At 41.4% G+C, this 22,616-nt stretch overlaps 1 protein-coding gene across 4 annotated transcripts in view; it reads left to right on the top strand.

Moving 5' to 3' along the window:
* The window catches only part of piezo2b (piezo-type mechanosensitive ion channel component 2b), a 210,226-nt gene extending 189,255 nt beyond the window's left edge, over positions 1-20,971 (top strand). For 3 of the 4 annotated variants that reach the window (XM_061978976.1, XM_061978975.1, XM_061978973.1), the window contains exons 41-53: positions 68-377; positions 4,701-4,833; positions 4,921-5,068; positions 5,140-5,351; positions 5,432-5,590; positions 7,574-7,721; positions 7,829-8,017; positions 8,110-8,202; positions 11,485-11,654; positions 14,125-14,244; positions 14,336-14,415; positions 16,895-17,093; positions 19,934-20,971. In XM_061978976.1, the coding sequence (XP_061834960.1) occupies positions 68-377; positions 4,701-4,833; positions 4,921-5,068; positions 5,140-5,351; positions 5,432-5,590; positions 7,574-7,721; positions 7,829-8,017; positions 8,110-8,202; positions 11,485-11,654; positions 14,125-14,244; positions 14,336-14,415; positions 16,895-17,093; positions 19,934-20,186 (2,214 nt within the window). In that variant the 3' untranslated portion in view covers positions 20,187-20,971. The remainder of the gene's footprint in view (positions 1-67; positions 378-4,700; positions 4,834-4,920; positions 5,069-5,139; positions 5,352-5,431; positions 5,591-7,573; positions 7,722-7,828; positions 8,018-8,109; positions 8,203-11,484; positions 11,655-14,124; positions 14,245-14,335; positions 14,416-16,894; positions 17,094-19,933) is intronic. The other variant, XM_061978974.1, reaches the window with a different exon arrangement.
* Positions 20,972-22,616: the final 1,645 nt, after the last annotated feature.

Raw genomic sequence — 22,616 nt, 5'->3', positions numbered from 1 at the left:
AGACAATTTCACTACTTTCCCTTTTTTTCAACATTTGCCATTGAGCATCTCCTGTCCGCCCCCGCAGTGCCATGGCCTCTGGGACGAGGAAGACCCCAAGGAGAGGAAGGAGCAGCCCCGTCAGAGCGAGTCGGAAGACGAAGGGAGGGAAAAGGACGAGAGCGAAAGGGAGTCAGAAGCTGCCTCCTCGCTGGTCTGCAAGAGGCGTGGCTCCACTCAAACCTTGAGGTCCATAAACTTTGGTACCTCTGTGGAGTCAGGGCACGTCCAGCTGCACAACCCGCAGCAGCCCACCTACCAGCGCCGTACCAGTGGAGCTTCGCACATCTCGTACACCTCGCACAGATCTCAGCATTCGTCTGCACCATCTAAGCGAGGTGAGGCCATCTTTGAAGGGCTATGATGTTTGTTTCTATATTCCCTTCAATGCTGGGTTCATGTAGATCAGGGGTGTCGAACTCAAATACAGAGTCGGCCAAAATTTAAAACTGAACAAAGCCGCGGGCCAAGGTTGAACAAATTAACCTTTTAATAAGGACCCAAACACGTTTTGCATTAAATATTGAACAAGCAAGGCTTATATAACTTTATCGTGATATGCAAAATCGAGTTTCAAATAATGATAATAATAATTAAAAAATATAAATGGCATATCAAATACAATTTAAATAAAAATTGAATGCCTCTTTTCTATTTGCAGCCTTCTGAGGTAAATATCAACATTGACTTTTTCCACAGGCTAATAAATTAGAAAATAAAATAACAATGAATAAACCAACCATTCAGGACTTTAAACTGCTCAGTTTGCAACACACTGATCTAATCTGATGTGCCAAAGCCAGATACCTGCCATCTTTTCTTGGATGCTAGTTCATTAATGTCGGGGCTCAGGCTTTGTGCTGAGGCAACCTTCATTATCGAACGAAGGTGTTCATCAGTCATTATATCTCGTAGTCCAGTGGTCCCCAACCACCGGGCCACGGCCCGGTACCGGTCCGCGGACCGTTTGGTATCGGGCCGCACAAGGAAAAAAAAAAAAAGGAAAAAAAAAAGTTTTTTGTTTTGTTTCTTTTATTAAATCTACATAAAAACAGAATATATACACTATATATCAATGTATATCAATACAGTCTGCAGGGATACAGTCCGTAAGCACACATGATTGTATTTATTTATTTAAAAAAAAAATAAAAAAAATCGCAGAGTCTTTTAGGAATGGTTGAAAGGACGGTGTTGGGTATGGGACACAGATTGTGTCGCAGACCACCTCCTCTGTTCAGGGATGGTTTTTCAATCTTGACATAGATTGCTTCCCTCACTCCTCTTTCGTACCATCCGTCTTCCCTTGTCCTATAATAATATTTACTTATAAAAACCCCATTGTTAAAGGTAAATGATTTTCATGTTGCTGCTGACGTTTAATCAAGTCCTCTTAAACCAGGGCACTTTTTTTTCACATTTTGTTCTTTTTATGTTATGTTAGCTGAAGAATTGAGCATAGCTAAGTTTATTTTTAAAGAAGATTGGAGAGAATATTTGACTTTTCTTATATTATTTTCAAGGCTTTTCCTAATTCTTATCTCAGAACACCTCTTAAGTTGGGATCCTATTATGCAAAAACTAATTTTCTTACTTGTTGGTACCGTTTTTTGGTATTTGGGATCCCCATTAGTTCTGAAAATTTAAAATCAAGCCATGGTGGAGATATCTAGTTACGTCAACGAATATTTCCATTTACGGGCCTGTCCCCATGGGGACAGGCCCGGCCACCAGGCGCTCGCCATCGTGCCTCACCTCCGGGCCTGGCTCCAGAGGGGGTCCCCGAGGGAAATCTGGGTCCTTTGTTCGTGTTCTTCATAGAGGTCTTCGAGCTGCTCTTTGTCTGATCCCTCACCTAGGACCAGTTTGCCTTGGGAGACCCTACCAGGGGGCATAGAAGCCCCCGGACAACATAGCTCCTAGGATCATTGGGACAGGCAAACTCCTCTACCACGTTAAGGTGGCAGCTCAGAGAGGAGATACTGCATTGCCGGCAGTAAGTCGGACACGTTTCCAGTGAGGGTTGGACTCCGCCAAGGCTGCCCTTTGTCACCGATTCTGTTCATAACCTTTATGGACAGAATTTCTAGGCGCAGTCAAGGCGTTGAGGGTATCTGGTTTGGTGGCTGCAGGATTAGGTCTCTGCTATTCGCAGATGATGTGGTCCTGATGGCTTCATCTGGCCAAGATCTTCAGCTCTCACTGGATCGGTTCGCAGCCGAGTGTGAAGCGACAGGGATGGGAATCAGCACCTCCAAGTCCGAGTCCATGGTTCTCGCCCGGAAAAGGGTGGAGTGCCATCTCCGGGTTGGGGAGGAGATCTTGCCCCAAGTGGAGGAGTTCAAGTACCTCTGAGTCTTGTTCACGAGTGAGGGAAGAGTGGATCGTGAGATCGACAGGCGGATCGGTGCGGCGTCTTCAGTAATGCGGACGCTGTATCGATGCGTTGTGGTGAAGAAGGAGCTGAGCCGGAAGGCAAAGCTCTCAATTTACCGGTCGATCTACCTTCCCATCCTCACCTATGGTCATGAGCTTTGGGTTATGACCGAAAGGACAAGATCACGGGTACAAGCGGCCGAAATGAGTTTCCTCCGCCGGGTGGCGGGACTCTCCCTTAGAGATAGGGTGAGAAGCTCTGTCATCCGGGAGGAGCTCAAAGTAAAGCCGCTGCTTTTCCACATGGAGAGGAGCCAGATGAGGTGGTTCGGGCATCTGGTCAGGATGCCACCCGAACGCCTCCCGAGGGAGGTGTTTTGGGCACGTCCGACCGGTAGGAGGCCACGGGGTAGACCCAGGACACGTTGGGAAGACTATCTCTCCCGGCTGGCCTGAGAACGCCTCGGGATCCCCCGGGAAGAGCTGGACGAAGTGGCTGGGGAGAGGGAAGTCTTGGCTTCCCTGCTTAGGCTGCTGCCCCCGCGACCCGACCTCGGATAAGCGGAAGAAGATGGATGGATGGATGGATGGATGGGTTAGTTTATGGGCCAAACTATGTTGGGATATGAGTTTTGATCCAAGCCCAACGCAAATACGAGTGAAGAGATTCAGACTGATGTTTGCTGGCAGATTTCACTTCAAAATATACCCTGGCTGGATTTAAGATAAACATTTTACCAATTTTGAGCAAATAAATGACATTCATTCAAGTAAAACATTTTAAAAATGTTGCTGAATGACATTTTGACAATAAAATTGCATGTGTGTCCAAATATCGGGCTCTTTGTTAAGTAATATAAATGATTAATCCAAATAGCAATTGGCTGTCAAGTTGAAGTACATGTTTTTAGTGTTTACATGTTTTAATGCACTTTAGACTGGAGCTACTTGGCCAACAACACAGTGCTATAAAACATGTTTTTATTGGTTGTTTAAACAAACAGTGTTGACAGAGCATGTGGGGGAAAAAATACGGACATTCACGCTGGGTGTTACGGAAAATTGTGGACATACCATTGGGTTGAGTTTTTTCTTGCCCTGATGTGGGATCTGAGCCGAGAATGTCGTTGTGGCTTGTGCAGCCCTTTGAGACACTCATGATTTAGGGCTATATAAGTAAACATTGATTGATTGATTGATTGAGACTTTTATTAGTAGATTGCACAGTACAGTACATATTCCGTACAATTGACCACTAAATGGTAACACCCGAATAAGTTTTTCAACTTGTTTAAGTTGGGGTCCACGTTAATCAATTCATGGTACAAATATATACTATCAGCATAATACAGTCATCACACAAGTTAATCATCAGAGTATATACATTGAATTATTTACATTATTTACAATCCTGGGAGTGGTATGTGGAGGGGGTTGGGGTGGGGGGGTTAGGTTTGGTTGATATCAGCACTTCAGTCATCAACAATAATATCTCTGAGAAATGGACATTGAAACAGTGTAGGTCTGACTTGGTAGGATATGAACAGCGAGCAGTGAACATAGTGAGCTCAGAAAGCATAAGAACAAGTATATACATTTGATTATTTACATTTGATTAATTGCAATCAGGGGAGGTGGGATGTGGTGGGGGGACGGGGTTAGTCAAGGGTTGTAGTTGCCTGGAGGTGTTCTTTTAGTGCGGTTTTGAAGGAGGGTAGAAATGCACTGTCTTTTACACCTGTTGGGAGTGCATTCCATATTGATGTGGCATAGAAGGAGAATGAGTTAAGACCTTTGTTAGATCGGAATCTGGGTTCAACGTGGTTTGTGGAGCTCCCCCTGGTGTTGTGGTTATGGCGGTCATTTACGTTATGGAGGTAGTTTGACATGTACTTCGGTATCAGGGAGGTGTAGCGAACTTTATAGACTAGTCTCAGTGCAAGTTGTTTTACTCTGTCCTCCACCCTGAGCCAGCCCACTTTGGAGAAGTGGGTAGGAGTGAGGTGTGATCTGGGGTGGAGGTCTAGAAGTAACCTGACTAGCTTGTTCTGGGATGGAGGTCTAGAAGTAACCTGACTAGCTTGTTCTGGGATGTTTGGAGTCTGGATTTGAGGGTTTTGGAGGTGCTGCGGTACCAGGAGGTGCATGCGTAATCGAAAAAGGGTTGAATGAGAGTTCCCGCTAGAATCTTCATGGTGCTTTTGATTGATTGATTGACATACGTGTTTTTCCAAGAGGCACCAGCGCTTTGTATATGACTGTAAACCTGACCATGGTCTCTACAGAAAGTACGGGCTCAGTTTGCAGCAGCCACAAAGACAGCAGCGAGGCCAGCGTCCATCAGAAGAGCAGGAAGCAGATGATCCTAGAGAAACTGAAGGAACAGTTCTTCAAGGCCAAAGCTTTCATCTCAAAGAAGTATGACGTAGTTCCGCGAGTTCACCCCCAACCCGCCTCATTATTATGAATCTTGGGTGATGATTGATGGTGTGTTTGTGTTTGAAGGTTCATGGAGGTTTACGTGCCCATGCGTCAGTTCTTCTACGACCTGATTCATCCTGAGTACAGTGCCGTGACCGACGTCTATGTGCTCATGTTTCTGGCCGACACGGTGGACTTCATCATCATCGTCTTCGGCTTTTGGGCCTTTGGCGTAAGTGTCGCTGTACACAAGAAAAACATTTTGTTTTCAATGAAATGGTCATGAACTTTGTGTCCTTTTAGAAACACTCCGCGGCAGACATCACTTCCTCTTTGTCCGAGGATCAGGTGCCGGGACCCTTCTTAGTCATGGTCCTGATCCAATTTGGCACCATGGTGGTAGACCGAGCCCTCTACCTGCGGAAGTCTGTCTTGGGCAAAGTCATCTTCCAGGTCATCCTGGTCTTTGGCATCCACTTCTGGATGTTCTTCATCCTGCCAGGAGTCACCGAGAAGTAAGGACATGTTTGGCGTCTCAGCTTTGTGCTGCTTCCCAACGTGACTCATCAGTTCTGAAACCTCCTCTCTTTTTAAGGCGTTTCAACAAGAACAAGGTGGCTCAGATGTGGTATTTTGTCAAGTGCATCTACTTCGGGCTGTCGGCCTATCAGATCCGCTGTGGCTATCCCACCCGCGTGCTGGGGAACTTCCTCACCAAGAGCTACAACTATGTCAACCTCTTCCTCTTCCAAGGGTAAGTTGGAAAATAAATAGGACTCAAAAGTGGTGATTTTACAAGAAAAGCTTGACTGTGAAAATTAAGAGGAATTGTTGTAACTTTACCAGACAAGAAGTCATAAAACATATAAATAATATTAGTTATGTAAAAATGTTAATAACACAGTTTTAGTGAAAATAGCTCTAAAAATTTAGTTTTTTGAGGAAAGTTCATGAAAAAGTCAGAGTAATGAATCCATAAATGTATTTTATTTAGAGATGTCCGATAATGGCTTTTTTGCCGATATCCGATATTCCGATATTGTCCAACTCTTAATTACCGATTCCGATATCAACCGATATATACAGTCGTGGAATTAACACATTATTATGCCTAATTTTGTTGTGATGCCCCGCTGGATGCATTAAACAACGTAAGTTTTATTTATTTTTCTTCATTATGACTCGTCACTTATTCAAGTAGTGTAAGTGCTTGTAATAACAAATTGTTATTAATGTTCATTCATTTATTTATTTATTTAGTTATTATAATAATCAGTAGTAATAATAATTTGTTATGATAATTTTAATAGTAATATTGTTATTTATTTATTTAATAATAAGAATAACTATATATTGTGTTTATTGATAAGGATTCCTGATTATCGTTCTTATTTGTTTAATAATTATATTTTATTATTAGTGTTAATGACGATAATTAATTATTATAATAATTGTTATTAATATTTATTATATAATTTATAGTGTGTTTATTAAATAAGGTAATGCTGCTGGTAATAATTAATTATTAATGATAAGAATTATTTACCATGTTGATTAAATAATTTATCTTGTTTTTGTTTATTCAGTAATTAAGTGTTACTAGTAATAATTATTTATTCATTCAATAATTATATATTATTATTAGAGATGTCCGATAATATCGGCCTGCCGATATTATTGGCCAATAAGTGCGTTAAAATGTAATATCGGTATCTTTTTCTTTTCTTTTTTTTAATTAAATCAACATAAAAAACACAAGATACACTTACAATTAGTGCACCAACCCAAAAAACCTCCCTCCCCTATTTAGACTCATTCACACAAAAGGGTTGTTTCTTTCTGTTATTAATATTCTGGTTCCTACATTATATATCAATATATATCAATACAGTCTGCAAGGGATATAGTACGTAAGCACACATGATTGTGCGTGCACTGGTCCACTAATAGTACTAACCTTTAACAGTTAATTTTACTAATTTTCATTAATTACTAGTTTCTATGTAACTGGTTTTATATTGTTTTACTTTCTTTTTTATTCAAGAAATGTTTTTAAATTTATTTATCTTATTTTATTTTATTAATTTTTTTATAAGTACCTTATCTTCACCATACCTGGTTGTCCAAATTAGGCATAATAATAATAATAACTGGGATTTATATAGCGCTTTTCTAAGTACCCAAAGTCGCTTTACATGTAGAACCCATCAAACATTCACACCTGGTGGTGGTAAGCTACTTTCATAGCCACAGCTGCCCTGGGGTAGAATGACGGAAGCGTGGCTGCAATTTGCGCCAACGGCCCCTCCGACCACCACCTATCATTCATCATTCAATTCACCGGTGTGAGTGGCACCGGGGGCAAAGGGTGAAGTGTCCCGCCCAAGGACACAACGGCAGCGATTTTTGGATGGTAAGAGGCGGGGAGCGAACCTGCAACCCTCAGGTTTCTGGCACGGTTGCTCTACCCACTACGCCATGCCGCCCCCAGGCATAATAATGTGTTAATTCCACGACTGTATATATCGGTTGATATCGGTATCGGTAATTAAAGAGTTGGACAATATCGGATATCGGCAAAAAGCCATTATCGGACATCCCTAATTATTATCAATAATAATCATATTTATGTATGGTATGGTGACGATAATAAATAACAGCAAATAATAATAATGATTATAGCAACTGATAACTAGAGAAAATAGTAATAATTTAAAAAAATAATGTGTATTTGCAGGTTCCGGATGGTTCCGTTTCTTACAGAGCTTCGAGCCGTGATGGACTGGGTGTGGACGGACACGTCGCTGTCTCTGTCCAGCTGGATCTGCGTTGAGGACATCTACGCTCACATCTTTATCCTCAAATGCTGGCGAGAGTCTGAGAAGGTAATTCTGTCGACTCATGACATTTTAAAATCCAGTCGGGTGAAAAATTAGATGACATTTAAACTTGTTCATTCATTTGTCCCCCCGAATGGTTTTCCCTCGGACAGAGGTATCCCCAGCCGCGCGGCCAGAAGAAGAAGAAGGTGGTGAAGTACGGCATGGGGGGGATGATCGTGATGCTGCTGATCTGCATCGTCTGGTTCCCACTGCTCTTCATGTCACTTGTCAAGTCGGTTGCCGGCGTGGTCAACGCCCCGCTGGACGTCTCCTTCGAGATCACCCTGGCCGGCTTTCAGGTGAGGCAAAAAACTTAATCCAAAAGTCCTTCATTAAGAAGCCTTGTAGTAACTATGTCTTCGTGAATGAATGTCCTCTTTTTACATCACAGCCTATCTTCACCATGAGCGCTCAGCAAAAACAACTGCAGAATGTCACAGAAGAGGAGTTTGAACGTTTTAGGAAATTGTACAGTCTTGACGATGTGAGTACATCACTCCTGTCTCTATCATCTCCACTAAAGAATTGTTTCAGTCATTGGTTCAGTTTGTGTTAGTGTCTAATGCGTTAGCCACATTGATACATTTTGTGCATGAAAGATGCCAAAATCCAATGTTAAATTTGATGTGATATTGCATCGGTCCACATACAATACCACTATTTGAGCCTTGGACATTGGCCAATACAATATCAACAGGAATCATATGCCGTATTTTTCGGACTATAAGTCACAGTTTTTTTTCATAGTTTGGCCGGGGGTGCGACTTATACTCAGGAGCGACTTATGTGTGAAATTATTAACACATTACCATAAAATATCAAATAATATTATTTAGCTCATTCACATAAGAGACTAGACGTTTAAGATTTCATGGGATTTAGCGATTAGGAGTGACAGATTGTTTGGTAAACGTATAGCATGTTCTATATGTAATAGTTATTTGAATGACTCTTACCATAATATGTTACGTTAACATACCAGGCACGTTCTCAGTTGGTTATTTATGCCTCATATAACGTAAACTTATTCAGCCTGTTGTTCACTATTCTTTATTTATTTTAAATTGCCTTTCAAATGTCTATTCTTGGTGTTGGGTTTTATCAAATAAATTTCCCCAAAAAATGCGACTTATATATGTTTTTTCCCTCCTTTATTATGCATTTTCGGCCGGTGCGATTTATACTCCGGAGCGACTTATAGTCTGAAAAATACGGTATACTATATACTATTATTTTGCAGTGTCGATTGTTAGAAAAGATTTGATCAAGTGAAATTACTCAGAGAAGAGAGAATAGTGGTAGGTATGAAAAACACTAATCTATTAACTGTCTGGCATGTATTTATACTGTCTTTAAGTTGAAATGGAGTGGTAATTGTTTTCTGGCGACACCTAAATTAATAAATTAAGCTCATGACGTAGTAAATTTGATGATGCGGACACGTTTGTTACTGGATACTTTCAAATATGCTTCTTATTTAGAGACTTTATGTGTAATATTATGCAACTTTAATTATTTGATACTTGTCTATATTTACAAATGTGCTGTTTTAGACGGCAATGTTGTTTAATTAAGGACATTTATTACGTATGTCTAGCTTGTGCGCTATTGTGTGCTTACCTCTTGTGTAGCTGCTAACTACCAGTAGCCTATCATGTTTACTTTGGTAACCATTTTATAACGCTTGAGACATGCACCTGGGGATAGGTTGATTGGCAACACTAAATTGGCCCTAGTGTGTGAATGTGAGTGTGAATGTTGTCTGTCTATCTGTGTTGGCCCTGTGATGAGGTGGCGACTTGTCCAGGGTGTAATCCGCCTTCCGCCCGATTGTAACTGAGATGGGCTCCAGCGCCCCCCGCGACCCCGAAGGGAATAAGCGGTGGAAAATGGATGAATGGATGGTCCCTTACGGGGTTGCGGGGGGTGCTCAGCTGCACACGGGTGGAAGTGTACACCCTGGACAAGTCGCCACCTCATCGCAGGGTCAACACAGATAGACAGACAACATTCAGCGCACAATTCATTCACTAGGGCCAATTTAGTGTTGCCAATCAACCTATCCCCAGGTGCATGTCTTTGGAGGTGGGAGGAAGCCGGAGTACCTGGAAGGAACCCACGCAGTCACGGGGAGAACATGCAAACGAGAAAGATCCCGAGCCCAGGAGATGGCACTCCACCCTTTTCCGGGCGAGAACCATGCTCAGACTTGAAAGTGCGGATTTTCATCCCAGTCGCTTCACATTCAGCTTAGAACTAAACGAGTGAGAGCTGAAGATCCTGGCCAGATGAAGCCAGCAGGTCCACATGATAAGCAAAACACAAAGACCTTATCCTGCAGCCACCAAACCGGATCATCTCAACACCGGACTTCACTTAGAAATGTTGTCCATAAAAGTTGTTAACCCAATCGGTGACAAAGGGTAGCCCTGGTGGAGTCCAACCCTCACTGGAAACGGTTCCGACTTACTGCGGGCAATGCGGATCAAGTTTTGACACTGATCATACAGGGAGCGGAGCGGAGCACCACAATCAGGCGGTCCGATACCCCATACTGTCTGAGCACTCTCCACAGGACATCCCGAGGGACACGGTCAAATGTCTTCTCCAAGTCCACAAAACACATGTCGACTCGTTGGCAAACTCCCATGCTCCCTCAAGGATCCTGCCGAGAGTATAGTTTTGGTCCACACTTTCACGACCAGGACGAAAATCACACTGCTCCTCCTGAATCCGAGGTTCAATTATCGGGCATAACCTCCTTTCCAGAACACCTGAATAGACCTTACCGGGAAGGCTGAGGAGTGTGATCCCACAATAGTTGGAACACACCCTACGGTTCCCCCTTTTTAAATAGCGGAACCAACACGCCAGTCTGCTAATCCAGAGGAACCGCCCCTGATGTCAATGCAATTCTGCAGAGTCTTGTCAACCACGACAGCCCCACAACATCCAGAGCCTTAAGGAACTCCGGGCGAATCTCATCTACCCCCAGGCCCTGCCACCGAGGAGCTTCTTAACTACCTTAGCCCCGGAAATAGGAGAGCCCACCACAAATTCCCCAAGCACTGCTTCCTCACTGGAAGACATGTAGGTGGGATTGAGGAGGTCTTTGAAGTATTCCTTCCAGCGATCCACAACATCCCCAGACGACGTCAGCAGCACACCGTCCCCACTACACACAGTGTTGACAGTGCACTGCTTCCCCGTCCTGAGGCTGCGGATGGTGGTCCAGAATCGCTTCAAAGTCGTCCGGAAGTCATTCTCCATGGAGTTTTTGCCTCTGCAACTTCCAAAACCGTACACCGCTCGGCCTGTCTGTACCCGTCCGCTGCCTCCGGACTCCCATGAGCGAAAAATAACCCCTTACCGAAGGTGTCCACCAGCGAATTTTGGTATTACTGCCCCGGCAAGCACAGACCACCTTACGGCCACAGCTCCGATCTGCTGCCTCGACAATAGAGGCGCGGAACATGGTCCACTCAGACTCAGTGTCCCTCGTAACACGTTCAAAGTTCTTCCGGAGATAGGAATTGAAACTCTCTCTGACAGGAGACTCTGCCAGACGTTCTGTCCGGCATCCTCCCCCACCATCGGAGCAGACTCACCACCATGTGGTGATTGGTTGAAAGCTACTTAAGTTTAGTCCTAGAATATGCAGACAGCCAGTAAAAATGAACTATTGTCTGAAAATGGCCCCGGGGCCATATTTTGGACATCCCTGGTTTAATAAATTTTTCCTGCCACTGACTTGTTTCAAAACTAGGGGGCGCTGCAGTGGCTGGAGAGCTACACGGCGGGCGACCTGATCATCGCCGAGCTCAAGGGCAGCTCCAACTCGTTGTGGACCATCAGTCCTCCCAGCAGGAACACCCTAATGGACATGTTAGACTTAGACGAGGACTTTCCCATCACCGTGTCCTGGTCTGTGCAACGGTACGCTGACAATTGTTATTTTTTTCTACAAACAACAAAACCAGTGAAGTTGGCACATTGTGTAAATCGTACATAAAAACAAAAAACAATGATTTGCAAATCCTTGTCAACCTATCTTCAATTGAATAGACTGCAAAGACAAGATACTTATTGTTCGAACTGGAAAACGTTGTTTTTTTTGCAAATATTAGCTCATTTGGAATTTGATGCATGCAACAGGTTTCAAAAAAGCTGGCACAAGGGGCAAAAAAGACTGAGAAAGTTGAGGATTGCTCATTAAACACTTATTTTGAACATCCCACAGGTGAACAGGGTAATTGGGAACAGGTGGGTACCATGATTGGGTATAAAAGATGCTTCCATGAAATGCTCAGTAATTCACAAACAAGGATGGGGCGAGGGTCAACAAATGCGTGAGCAAATTGTCGAACAGTTTAAGAACAACATTTCTCAACAAGCTATTGCAAGGAATTTAGGGATTTCACCATCTACGGTCTGTAATATCATCAAAAGGTTTTAGAGAATCTGGAGAAATCACTGCACGTAAGCGATGATATTACGGACCTTCGATCCCTCAGGCGGTACTGCATCAAAAAGCGACATCAGTGTGTAAAGGATATCACCACATGGGCTCATGAACACTTCAGAAAAACACTGTCAGTAACTACAGTTCGTCGCTACATCTGTAAGTGCAAGTTAAAACAACTACTATGCAAAGCGAAAGCTATTTATCAACAACACCCAGAAACGCTGCTGGCTTCGCTGGGCCCGAGCTCATCTAAGATGGACTGATGCTAAGTGGAAAAGTGTTCTGTGGTCTGATGAGTCCACATTTCAAGTTGTTTTTGGAAACTGTGGACGTCGTGTCCTCCGGACCAAAGAGGAAAAGAACCATCTGGATTGTTATAGGCGCAAAGTTGAAAAGCCAGCATCTGTGATGGTATGGGGGTGTATTAGTGCCCAAGGCATGGGTAACTTACACATCTGTGAAGGCGCCATTAATGCTGAAAGGTACATACAGGTTTTGGAGCAACATATGTTGCCATCCAAGTAATGTTATTATGGACGCTAGGGCTGTGAATCTTTGGGTGTCCCACGATTCGATTCAATATCGATTCTTGGGGTCACGATTCGATTGAAAATCTTTTTTTTTTCTTTTTCGATTCAAAAAAGATATTTTCCCGATTCAAAAGGATTCTCTATTCATTCAATACATAGGATTTCAGCAGGATCTACCCCAGTCTGCTGACATGCAAGCAGAGTAGTAGATTTTTGTAAAAAGCTTTTATAATTGTAAAGGACAATGTTTTATCAACTGATTGCAATAATGTAAATTTGTTTTAACTATTAAATGAACCAAAAACATGACTTATTTTATCTTTGTGAAAATATTTGACACAGTGTGTTGTCAAGCTTATGAGATGAGATGCGATGCAAGTGTAAGCCACTGTGACACTATTGTTCTTTCTTTTTCTTTTTTTTATAAATGTCTAATGATAATGTCAATGAGGGATTTTTAATCACTGCTATGTTGAAATTTTAACTAATATTGATACTGTTGATAATATTCATTTTTGTTTCACTACTTTTGGTTTGTTCTGTGTCGTGTTTGTGTCTCCTCTCAATTGCTCTGTTTGTTGCAGTTCTGAGTGTTGCTGGGTCGGGTTTGGTTTTGGAAATCGATTGCATGGTTATGGTATTGCTGTGCATTGTTTTGTTGGATTAATTAATTTAAAGAAACATTTTTTTTTTTAAATAATACATTTTTTTAAATAAATAAATACAAATAAAAAAATCGATTTAAAAAAAAAGAGAATCGATTCTGAATCGCACAACGTGAGAATCGCGATTCGAATTCGAATAGATTTTTTTCCCACACTCCTAATGGACGCCCCTGCTTATTTCAGCAAGACAATGCCAAGCCACGTGTTACAACAGCGTGGCTTCATAGTAAAAGAGTGCGGGTACTAGACTGGCCTGCCTGTAGTCCAGACCTGTCTCCCATTGAAAATGTGTGGGGCCCCGGACTGTTAAAACAACTTAAGCTGTACATCAAGCAAGAATGGGAAATAATTGCACCTGAAAAGCTTCAAAAATTGGTCTCCTCAGTTCCCAAATGTTTACTGAGTGTTGTTAAAAGGAAAGGCCATGTAACACAGTGGTAAAAATGCCCCTGTGCCAACTTTTCTGCAATGTGTTGCTGCCATTAAATTCTAAGTTAATGATTATTTGCAAAAAAAAAAAAACGTTTCTCAGTTCGAACATTAAATATCTTGTCTTTGCAGTCTATTCAATTGAATATAAGTTGAAAATGATTTGCAAATCATTGTTTTCTGATTTTATTTAGAATTTACACAATGTGCCAACTTCACTGGTTTTGGGTTTTGTATACTGGTCAAAACATGCTAATAAAGTCTTACAGTAATAGGATAAGGTAAGGTTTTTTTTTATATTCATATTCTTCAAACAGAAACCTCACTCTAGGCGCCAAGGCCGAGACCGCTTCGGGCAAGCGCATGACCAATCTGGATGAGGAGACCAAGAAGAAGCTGATACTGCTTCTCAATGGAACCAACAGTAACTCGCACGTGTGAGTGTGACGGTCCACGGCGTGCGCTACACATCTAGATCACACCGACTGACTTTTGACAGCTTCTCTTTATTTCCTTTCCACCCTGCAGAACGCTCACCAACATCTTCCCTCGTTACATCAGAGCCCCCAGCGACTCTGGCGCCAATCCTGTGGAGCAGCTTCATAAAGGTACAGTAAGGGATAATGTACCAAAACCCTATGAACAATGAATGGGGGGTTATTACAGTTTACGCGTATCACACGAGCTAAAGTCACCGTAATGAAGAATAAGTAGGACCCCTGTCATTGTTTCCCTCTAATTTATTTTGCTAACTTAATGAAAACGTGCACAATGATAGAGGCTCAATCAAGTGTCATGAATTGGCGGAAGTGGGGATTTTTCAAAATAAAAGATCCAGAGAACAAAAATGTAACGGATGTCATTTCAAACAAACTAGGGACGACTCATATATAGTCAGCCCTAGCTAAATTGGGACCCGAGGCAGAATTTTACTTTGAACCCCCTCTCACTCCATTACACATTTTTTCACACTTTTCAAATAATTAAAGTTGCATAATATTTAGGGATGTCTGATAATGGCTTTTTGCCGATATTCCGATATTGTCCAACTCTTTAATTACCGATACCGATATCAACCGATACCAATATCAACCGATATATGCAGTCATGGAATTAACACATTATGCCTAATTTGGACAACCAGGTATGGTGAAGATAAGGTACTTTTAAAAAATGTTTATAAAATAAGATAAATAAATTAAAAACATTTTCTTGAATAAAAAAGAAAATAAAACAATATAAAAACAGTTACATAGAAACTAGTAATTAATGAAAATTAGTAAAATTAACTGTTAAAGGTTAGTACTATTAGTGGACCAGCAGCACGCACAATCATGTGTGCTTACGGACTGTATCCCTGTAGACTGTATTGATATATATTGATATATAATGTAGGAACCAGAATATTAATAACAGAAAGAAACAACTCTTTTGTGTGAATGAGTGTAAATGGGGGAGGGAGGTTTTTTGGGTTGGTGCACTAATTGTAAGTGTATCTTGTGTTTTTTATGTTGATTTAATAAAAAAAAAAAACACAAAAAAAAAACACGATACCGATAATAAAAAAAACGATACCGATAATGCTGATATAGGCTCCAGCGACCCCAAAAGGGAATAAGCGGTAGGAAATGGATGGATGGATACCGATCATTTCCGATGTTACATTTTAACGCATTTATCGGCCGATATTATCGGACATCTCTAATAATATTACACATAAAGTCTCTAAATAGGAAGCATATTTTAAAGTATCCAGTAACAAACGTGTCCGCATCATCAAATTTACTGCGTCATGAGCTTAATGTATTAATTTAGGTGTCGCCATAAAACAATTACCACTCCATTTCAACTTGAAGACAGTATAAATACATGCCAGACAGTTAATAGATTAGTGTTTTTCATACCCACCACTGTTCTCTCTTCTCTGAGTAAATTCACTTGATCAAATCTTTTCTAACAATCGACACTGCAAAATAATAGTATATAGTATACCTTATTTTTCAGACTATAAGTCGCTCCGGAGTATAAGTCGCACAATGCATAATAAAGAAGGAAAAAACTTATATAAGTCGCATTTTTGGGGGAAATTCATTTGATCAAACCAAACACCAAGAATAGACATTTGAAAGGCAATTCAAAATAAATTAAGAATAGTGAACAACAGGCTGAATAAGTGTACGTTACATGAGGCATAAATAACCAACTGAGAACGTGCCTGGTATGTTAACGTAACATATTATGGTAAGAGTCATTCAAATAACTATAACATATAGAACATGCTATACGTTTACCAAACAATCTGTCACTCCTAATCGCTAAATACCATGAAATCTTATACGTCTAGTCTCTTACGTGAATGAGCTAAATAATATTATTTGATATTTTACGGTAATGTGTTAATAATTTCACACATAAGTCGCTCCTGAGTATAAGTCGCACCCCCGGCCAAACTATGAAAAAAACTGCGACTTATAGTCCGAAAAATACGGTAATAATTCCGTACTTCAAGCATGAAAAAAAAATCATGATGCCGAGCGCATATAATTATGTCAAGATAATGGCACTAGCATTTACTTAATTTAAGAATATTTTTCAACATATTGAGCAAAAAGGTCTCTTTTTTTTTTCTACCAAGAAAAGTGCACTTGTTATTAGTGAGAATATACTTATTTTAATGTATTTTTGGGTTCATTGAGGTTAGCTCATTTTACTTGTTTTAGAAAGTCTTGACAAGCCGAATTTTCTTGTTCTATTGGCAGATAATTTTGCTTAGTTCAAATAAAATACCACAAATTTTTGTACTTTTCTGTTTCTTTTTTTTTTAACACTGACTTTTTGCAGTGTGTACGCAGAATGCTGATGTCAGCAAGTCATACTGTGGTTTGTCAAGATGTACATAAACATATACGTATTAGTATTTCAATTTAGTAATGACGTGATAAAAACTCTGTCTCCGCGGACAGAATCTGAGAATCACTGGCATATATGGATTGTTTTTAGCCTCTTTCATGTAGAAAATGTATCAAAGTTTCCCCTCACGCAAGTCCGGCCAGCCCAGATCACATCAGTTGTTTGTGCGTCCACCAGATGACAAGATGCTGGACATCAGCCTGAGCTTGAGGCAAGTGCAAACGGACCAGCGGCAGCCCCAGGAATGGTGGATCGTCAACCAGACCGAAGTCGGTCCCATCGAGAAGAAGAGTCGGAGCAGAGACGCCTGTCTGGAGTTGTACGTGTTCAGCGACCAAGTCAGCCCGCCCAGTTTGGGCTTCCTGGCGGGATACGGGTATGACCGCTCTACTAATTAACTTTTCACCGCATGCTCCGTCACACTCGCAGGTTCTGATAAAGGTCAGCGCTGTTTCTCATCTAGCTGTGTCATGCTTTAATTCTCCTCAAACGCAGAACTCCATTTTATTAATGAAGTGCCAATTCAACGCCACAGTTGAAGAAATTTTTCACCTTTTTGTGATAACGTCTTCATGTTGACAAGAAATTAGATTTTGGTGTAGTTTCCTTCTGGTCACGCTCAATCGCCACTGAAAACCAATCAACTGAGCGGCTCTCCTATGGGTCCACTAATTTTCAATCAATCAATGTTTATTTATATAGCCCTAAATCACAAGTGTCTCAAAGGGCTGCACAAGCCACAACGACATCCTCGGTTCAGATCCCACATCAGGGCAAGGAAAAACTCACAACCCAGTGGGATGTCAATGTGAATGACTATGAGAAACCTTGGAGAGGACCGCAGATGTGGGTGACCCCCCTTCCTCTAGGGGAGACCGGATGCAATGGACGTCGAGTGGGTCTAGCATAATATTGTGAAAGTCCAGTTCATAGTGGATCTAACATAATAGTGAGAGTCCAGTCCATAGTGGATCTAACATAATAGTGAGAGTCCAGTCCATAGTGGATCTAACATAACAGTGAGAATCCAGTCCATAGTGGATCTAACATAATAGTGTGAGAGTCCAGTCCATAGTGGATCTAACATATTAGTGTGAGATTTCAGTCCATAGTGGATCTAGCATAATATTGTGAAAGTCCAGTCCATAGTGGATCTAACATAATAGTGAGAGTCCAGTCCATAGTGGATCTAGCATAATATTGTGAAAGTCCAGTCCATAGTGGATCTAACATAATAGTGAGAGTCCAGTCCATAGTGGATCTAACATAATAGTGTGAGAGTCCAGTCCATAGTGGATCTAACATAATAGTGTGAGAGTCCAGTCCATAGTGGATCTAACATATTAGTGTGAGATTTCAGTCCATAGTGGATCTAGCATAATATTGTGAAAGTCCAGTCCATAGTGGATCTAACATAATAGTGTGAGAGTCCAGTCCATAGTGGATCTAACATAATAGTGTGAGAGTCCAGTCCATAGTGGATCTAACATAATAGTGAGAGTCCAGTCCATAGTGGATCTAACATAATAGTGAGAGTCCAGTCCATAGTGGATCTAACATAATAGTGTGAGAGTCCAGTCCATAGTGGATCTAACATAATAGTGAGAGTCCAGTCCATAGTGGATCTAACATAATAGTGAGAGTCCAGTCCATAGTGGATCTAACATAATAGTGAGAGTCCAGTCCATAGTGGATCTAACATAATAGTGTGAGAGTCCAGTCCATAGTGGATCTAACATAATAGTGTGAGAGTACATCAAGCAAGAATGGGAAAGAATTCCATCTGATAAGCTTAAAAAATGTGTCTCCTCAGTTCCCAAACGTTTACTAAGTGTTGTTAAAAGGAAAGGCCATGTAACACAGTGGTGAACATGCCCTTTCCCAACTACTTTGGCACGTGTTGCAGCCATGAAATTCTTATTTGCAAAAAAATAAATAACGTTTATGAGTTTGAACATCAAATATGTTGTCTTTGTAGTGCATTCAATTGAATATGAGTTGAAAAGGATTTGCAAATCATTGTATTCCGTTTATATTTACATCTAACACAATTTCCCAACTCATATGGAAACGGGGTTTGTACAAAATGTAATGACGTCAACAGGGATTAGAATCTGTTGCGTGGTATCACATCAGCAACAGGTGGTGGACCAAGTGCTCAGGGTAGATAATAGTGTCTGCCTGGTAAGTCGCTTTGGACAAAAGTGTCCAAATTCCATCAATGTAAATGTAAATGGATTAATGGCTCTAATTATCATACTAAAAGGAAAACATGCATCCACACAGTCTGGAAAATTCCTTTCCCCAGAACTGAATTCTGAACTGAAGTTATGGAATTTTAGGTCAGGCTGATCAATTAACTACATTTTTTAGAGATAAAACTTTTAAATCAGTCAAATTTGACCAGAACACAACACAAGGGTAGAATGTATACTATCCATGCATAGAGGAAATACTGTAGTGTAGTGGAGGGAATACAACCTGTTTGAGCCCACTGCAACAAGCCAGCTATACTATGGACTGGACTCTCACAATATTATGTCAGACCCACTCGACATCCATTGCATTCGGTCTCCCCTAGAGGGGGGGGGGTTTACCCACATATGCGGTCCTCTCCAAGGTTTCTCATAGTCATTCACATCGACATCCCACTGGGGTGAGTTTTTCCTTGCCCTTATGTGGGCTTTGTACCGAGGATGTCGTTGTGGCTTGTGCAGCCCTTTGAGACACTTGTGATTTAGGGCTATATAAATAAACATTGATTGATGATTGATTGATTGATATTTGACTACCACATTCACCCAGTGTTGTATAATTGCAACAATTATATAACAAGCTCTAAATGAAATTTGATGTATCTGTTCCACAAAAACTACATATGTACATGCTCTAGACATTGTAATAACAACCAAAAAAATATATAAAAGACATTTTACTTACTTGAATCTGATGAATCCGGTCCAATGAAACAAATAGATGTTGTTTGAAGGAAACCTTGAGAGGTTGTGTGAGTTCATGGCCAGAAGGCGTGACTTATAAACAAATGTACGATCCAATAGCATTGTGAGACTGAACAATAGGACCCAATGACTACGTAAATGTGGTAATAAAAATATAACAGATTGTTTTTTTAGGCTGGTTAAAGGTAACGTTGTAATTTTACAACAAGGGGTCTTACAGGGTTAATTAATTGACTTCCTGTCCCGCCCCCTGCAGCATCATGGGCCTATACGCCTCGGTGGTCCTGGTCATCGGCAAGTTCGTGCGAGAGTTCTTCAGCGGCATCTCGCACACCATCATGTTCGAAGAGCTGCCAAACGTGGACCGCATCCTCAAGCTGTGCACCGACATCTTCCTGGTGCGGGAGACGGGCGAGCTGGACTTGGAGGAGGACATGTACGCCAAGCTCATCTTCCTGTACCGCTCGCCGGAGACCATGATCAAGTGGACGCGGGAGAAGACGCAGTGAGGCGGGCGGCAAGGGTGACGAAAAACTTTTTTTTTTTTTTTTAATTTGACACGTGGGGCGTGCGAAAGCGCCGTTTTAGTCCCACGTGTTGAGCACAAGTCTGCTGGTGCTGGACACAACACTTTTAGTAACGCCTCCATGTTGCTTCCCACCCCGAATGACGACAAATGTGTTTGTTGACAGCTCATTTCCTGCTCAACGATCACTCTGCTGTCGTTTTCTACTTGGACAAAAAAAAAAGGACCTGCAAAGCACAAATTGTCTTCTCCAACGGGTAAGCTTGGAACACAGGGGGAGCGTGCAATAGTTTTTCAATGAATGTCGACGCGGAATTCGATTTGGGAGAGCCACTCATCAAAGACCACCTTCACTTGCCTTATTTGGTTTCTTAACTTTCTCAGGAAGCGCTATTTTCACACGTAAGTAACCCTCGTATGAAACTATGGATCCAAAGAAACCCACACGGTCTATTTCAATAAACGGCATGACTTTTAGCGCTGGACTCTTCGGCGCAAAGACACTCTTTCTGCACACCTGCTGGGGTGGGTTCTTGCAGATTTCCCCCCCAATCAGAGTAACGCGCGTCCAGCAGGTGAACCTTTTGATCAAAGAAAAAAAGGGCTGAACGGTTCCGACTATGCATTAAATGACATTGTAGCATGAGAGAAACACTTCATTATTACAACTACGTATTGATAAGATGATAAGACTATTCGGACGTCGCGGAGGTGAAATGTGAAAAGTGTATGTTGAGGCTTTGATGCCGGGCGAGATGAATAAAAGGAATGGAAAGCTGCCTCGTTTGCGGTCATTTTTCAGCATTTCCCCAACCTGTGCAGGTCCTGTTCAACACGCGTGTTTGAAACCGTAACCGTTTTCACAAAGCATTAAAAGCCATAATTTTTTACGTATTAACAACTTTAGCCCATTTTTCAAAGCCTGTAAAAGACTACATTTTGCGTATAAACAGATCTAGCACCTTTCACACAGCCTGTAAAAGCCTAAATTTTTACATATTAACAGCTACGACCTCTTTCACACAACCTGTAAAATCCAGCATTTTTAAAGCAGGAACATTATTATTCCCATTCACACAGCCTGTTAAACCCAGCACGGGGCCTCACCTGCCATCATGGAAAGAAAAAAAATGTAAATTTTTTTATTTTTTTATTAAATTGTTATATGTATCCAGTGATTATACTATAAAGTTATTTTCCATTTAACTTCACCCGTTTTAGATTATTTTTATTTAAAATCGCTGAATTTTCTTCACATTTGCCGTTCAAATACTGAGAAGAGACGGTGCGGTGATCAGCAGCCAGTTGAGGCACGTCACTGCGTTGTGCCTCACCATGGATTGCGGACTCGGCTAACTGCTGGCCTGCTGTGCAGTGAGACTGTATTGCTATATGAATTATATTATACATTTCCATAGTTTAGTTAGCTGAGGTATATAATGTACAGTGTATTTTGTCAACAACTGTATGTGTGTAAAGTATTTCTTGTGCTGAGCGATCATAAAACGGCTGCAAAAGAGGCACTGGCTGAGGCTCGCCTCCTGCACCCCCGCCGTAGAATGCACGGCAACCCCTGACGGGAGTGTTATATCAACTAAAGCCCACACTTAAACTTTCCACGTGCAAGATTGAATCTATTTAAAAAAGTTATTTCATAAGAAGCCAAAAAGTGCAAAAACAATAATGTTCGTGTTGGAGGAGTTGTGAATGACTGCAGGGCCACAACATTAGGTACACCTGCAGACTGCAGGTGTACCTAATTCACAACTCCTCCAACACGAACATTATTGTTTTTGCACTTTTTGGCTTCTTATTAAATAACTTTTGTAACCTATTTTTATGGGCTTTCCTCTTTGTGATGTTAAGTTCCTGTTATGCGCTGTTATACAGTATATGCCTTGAGCTCTTATTTTGAAGGCGCTGAGAGCGGAAGTGATGACACGTTGGAGTTGAGCGTAAGTTTTTGAAAGAAGGTAAATAAAGTGGTCCTCGTGTAAACTGGAGCCTCCGTGTTTGTTATTTTGTAGTTTCATACAGTATAGGCGACATTTATAAACCCTCGGTTACACTTTTTTGAATAGATTCAATCTTGCATGTGGAAAGTTTAAGTGAGGGCTTTAGTTGATATAACACTCTCGTCAGGGGGTGCATTAATCCAGCACAACAGCGGCTCATGGACTTCTTTTATAAGTAAAGGTAAGACCATAACAACATTTTTTTAAATTAAATGTGCTTTTTTGTGTGCTACAGTTTGTATGTGTAAAGTTAAAGTTAAGTTAAAGTACCAATGATTGTCACACACACACTAGGTGTAATGAAATTTGTCCTCTGCATTTGACCCATCCCCTTGATCACCCCCTGGGAGGTGAGGGGAGCAGTGGGCAGCAGCGGCGCCACGCCCGGGAATAATTTT

The sequence above is a fragment of the Nerophis lumbriciformis genome, linkage group LG19, assembly GCF_033978685.3.
Source record: "Nerophis lumbriciformis linkage group LG19, RoL_Nlum_v2.1, whole genome shotgun sequence".
Classification (NCBI taxonomy): Eukaryota; Metazoa; Chordata; class Actinopteri; order Syngnathiformes; family Syngnathidae; genus Nerophis; species Nerophis lumbriciformis.
Note: the sequence above shows the minus strand (reverse complement) of the source record. Positions and strands in the feature narration are given on the sequence as shown.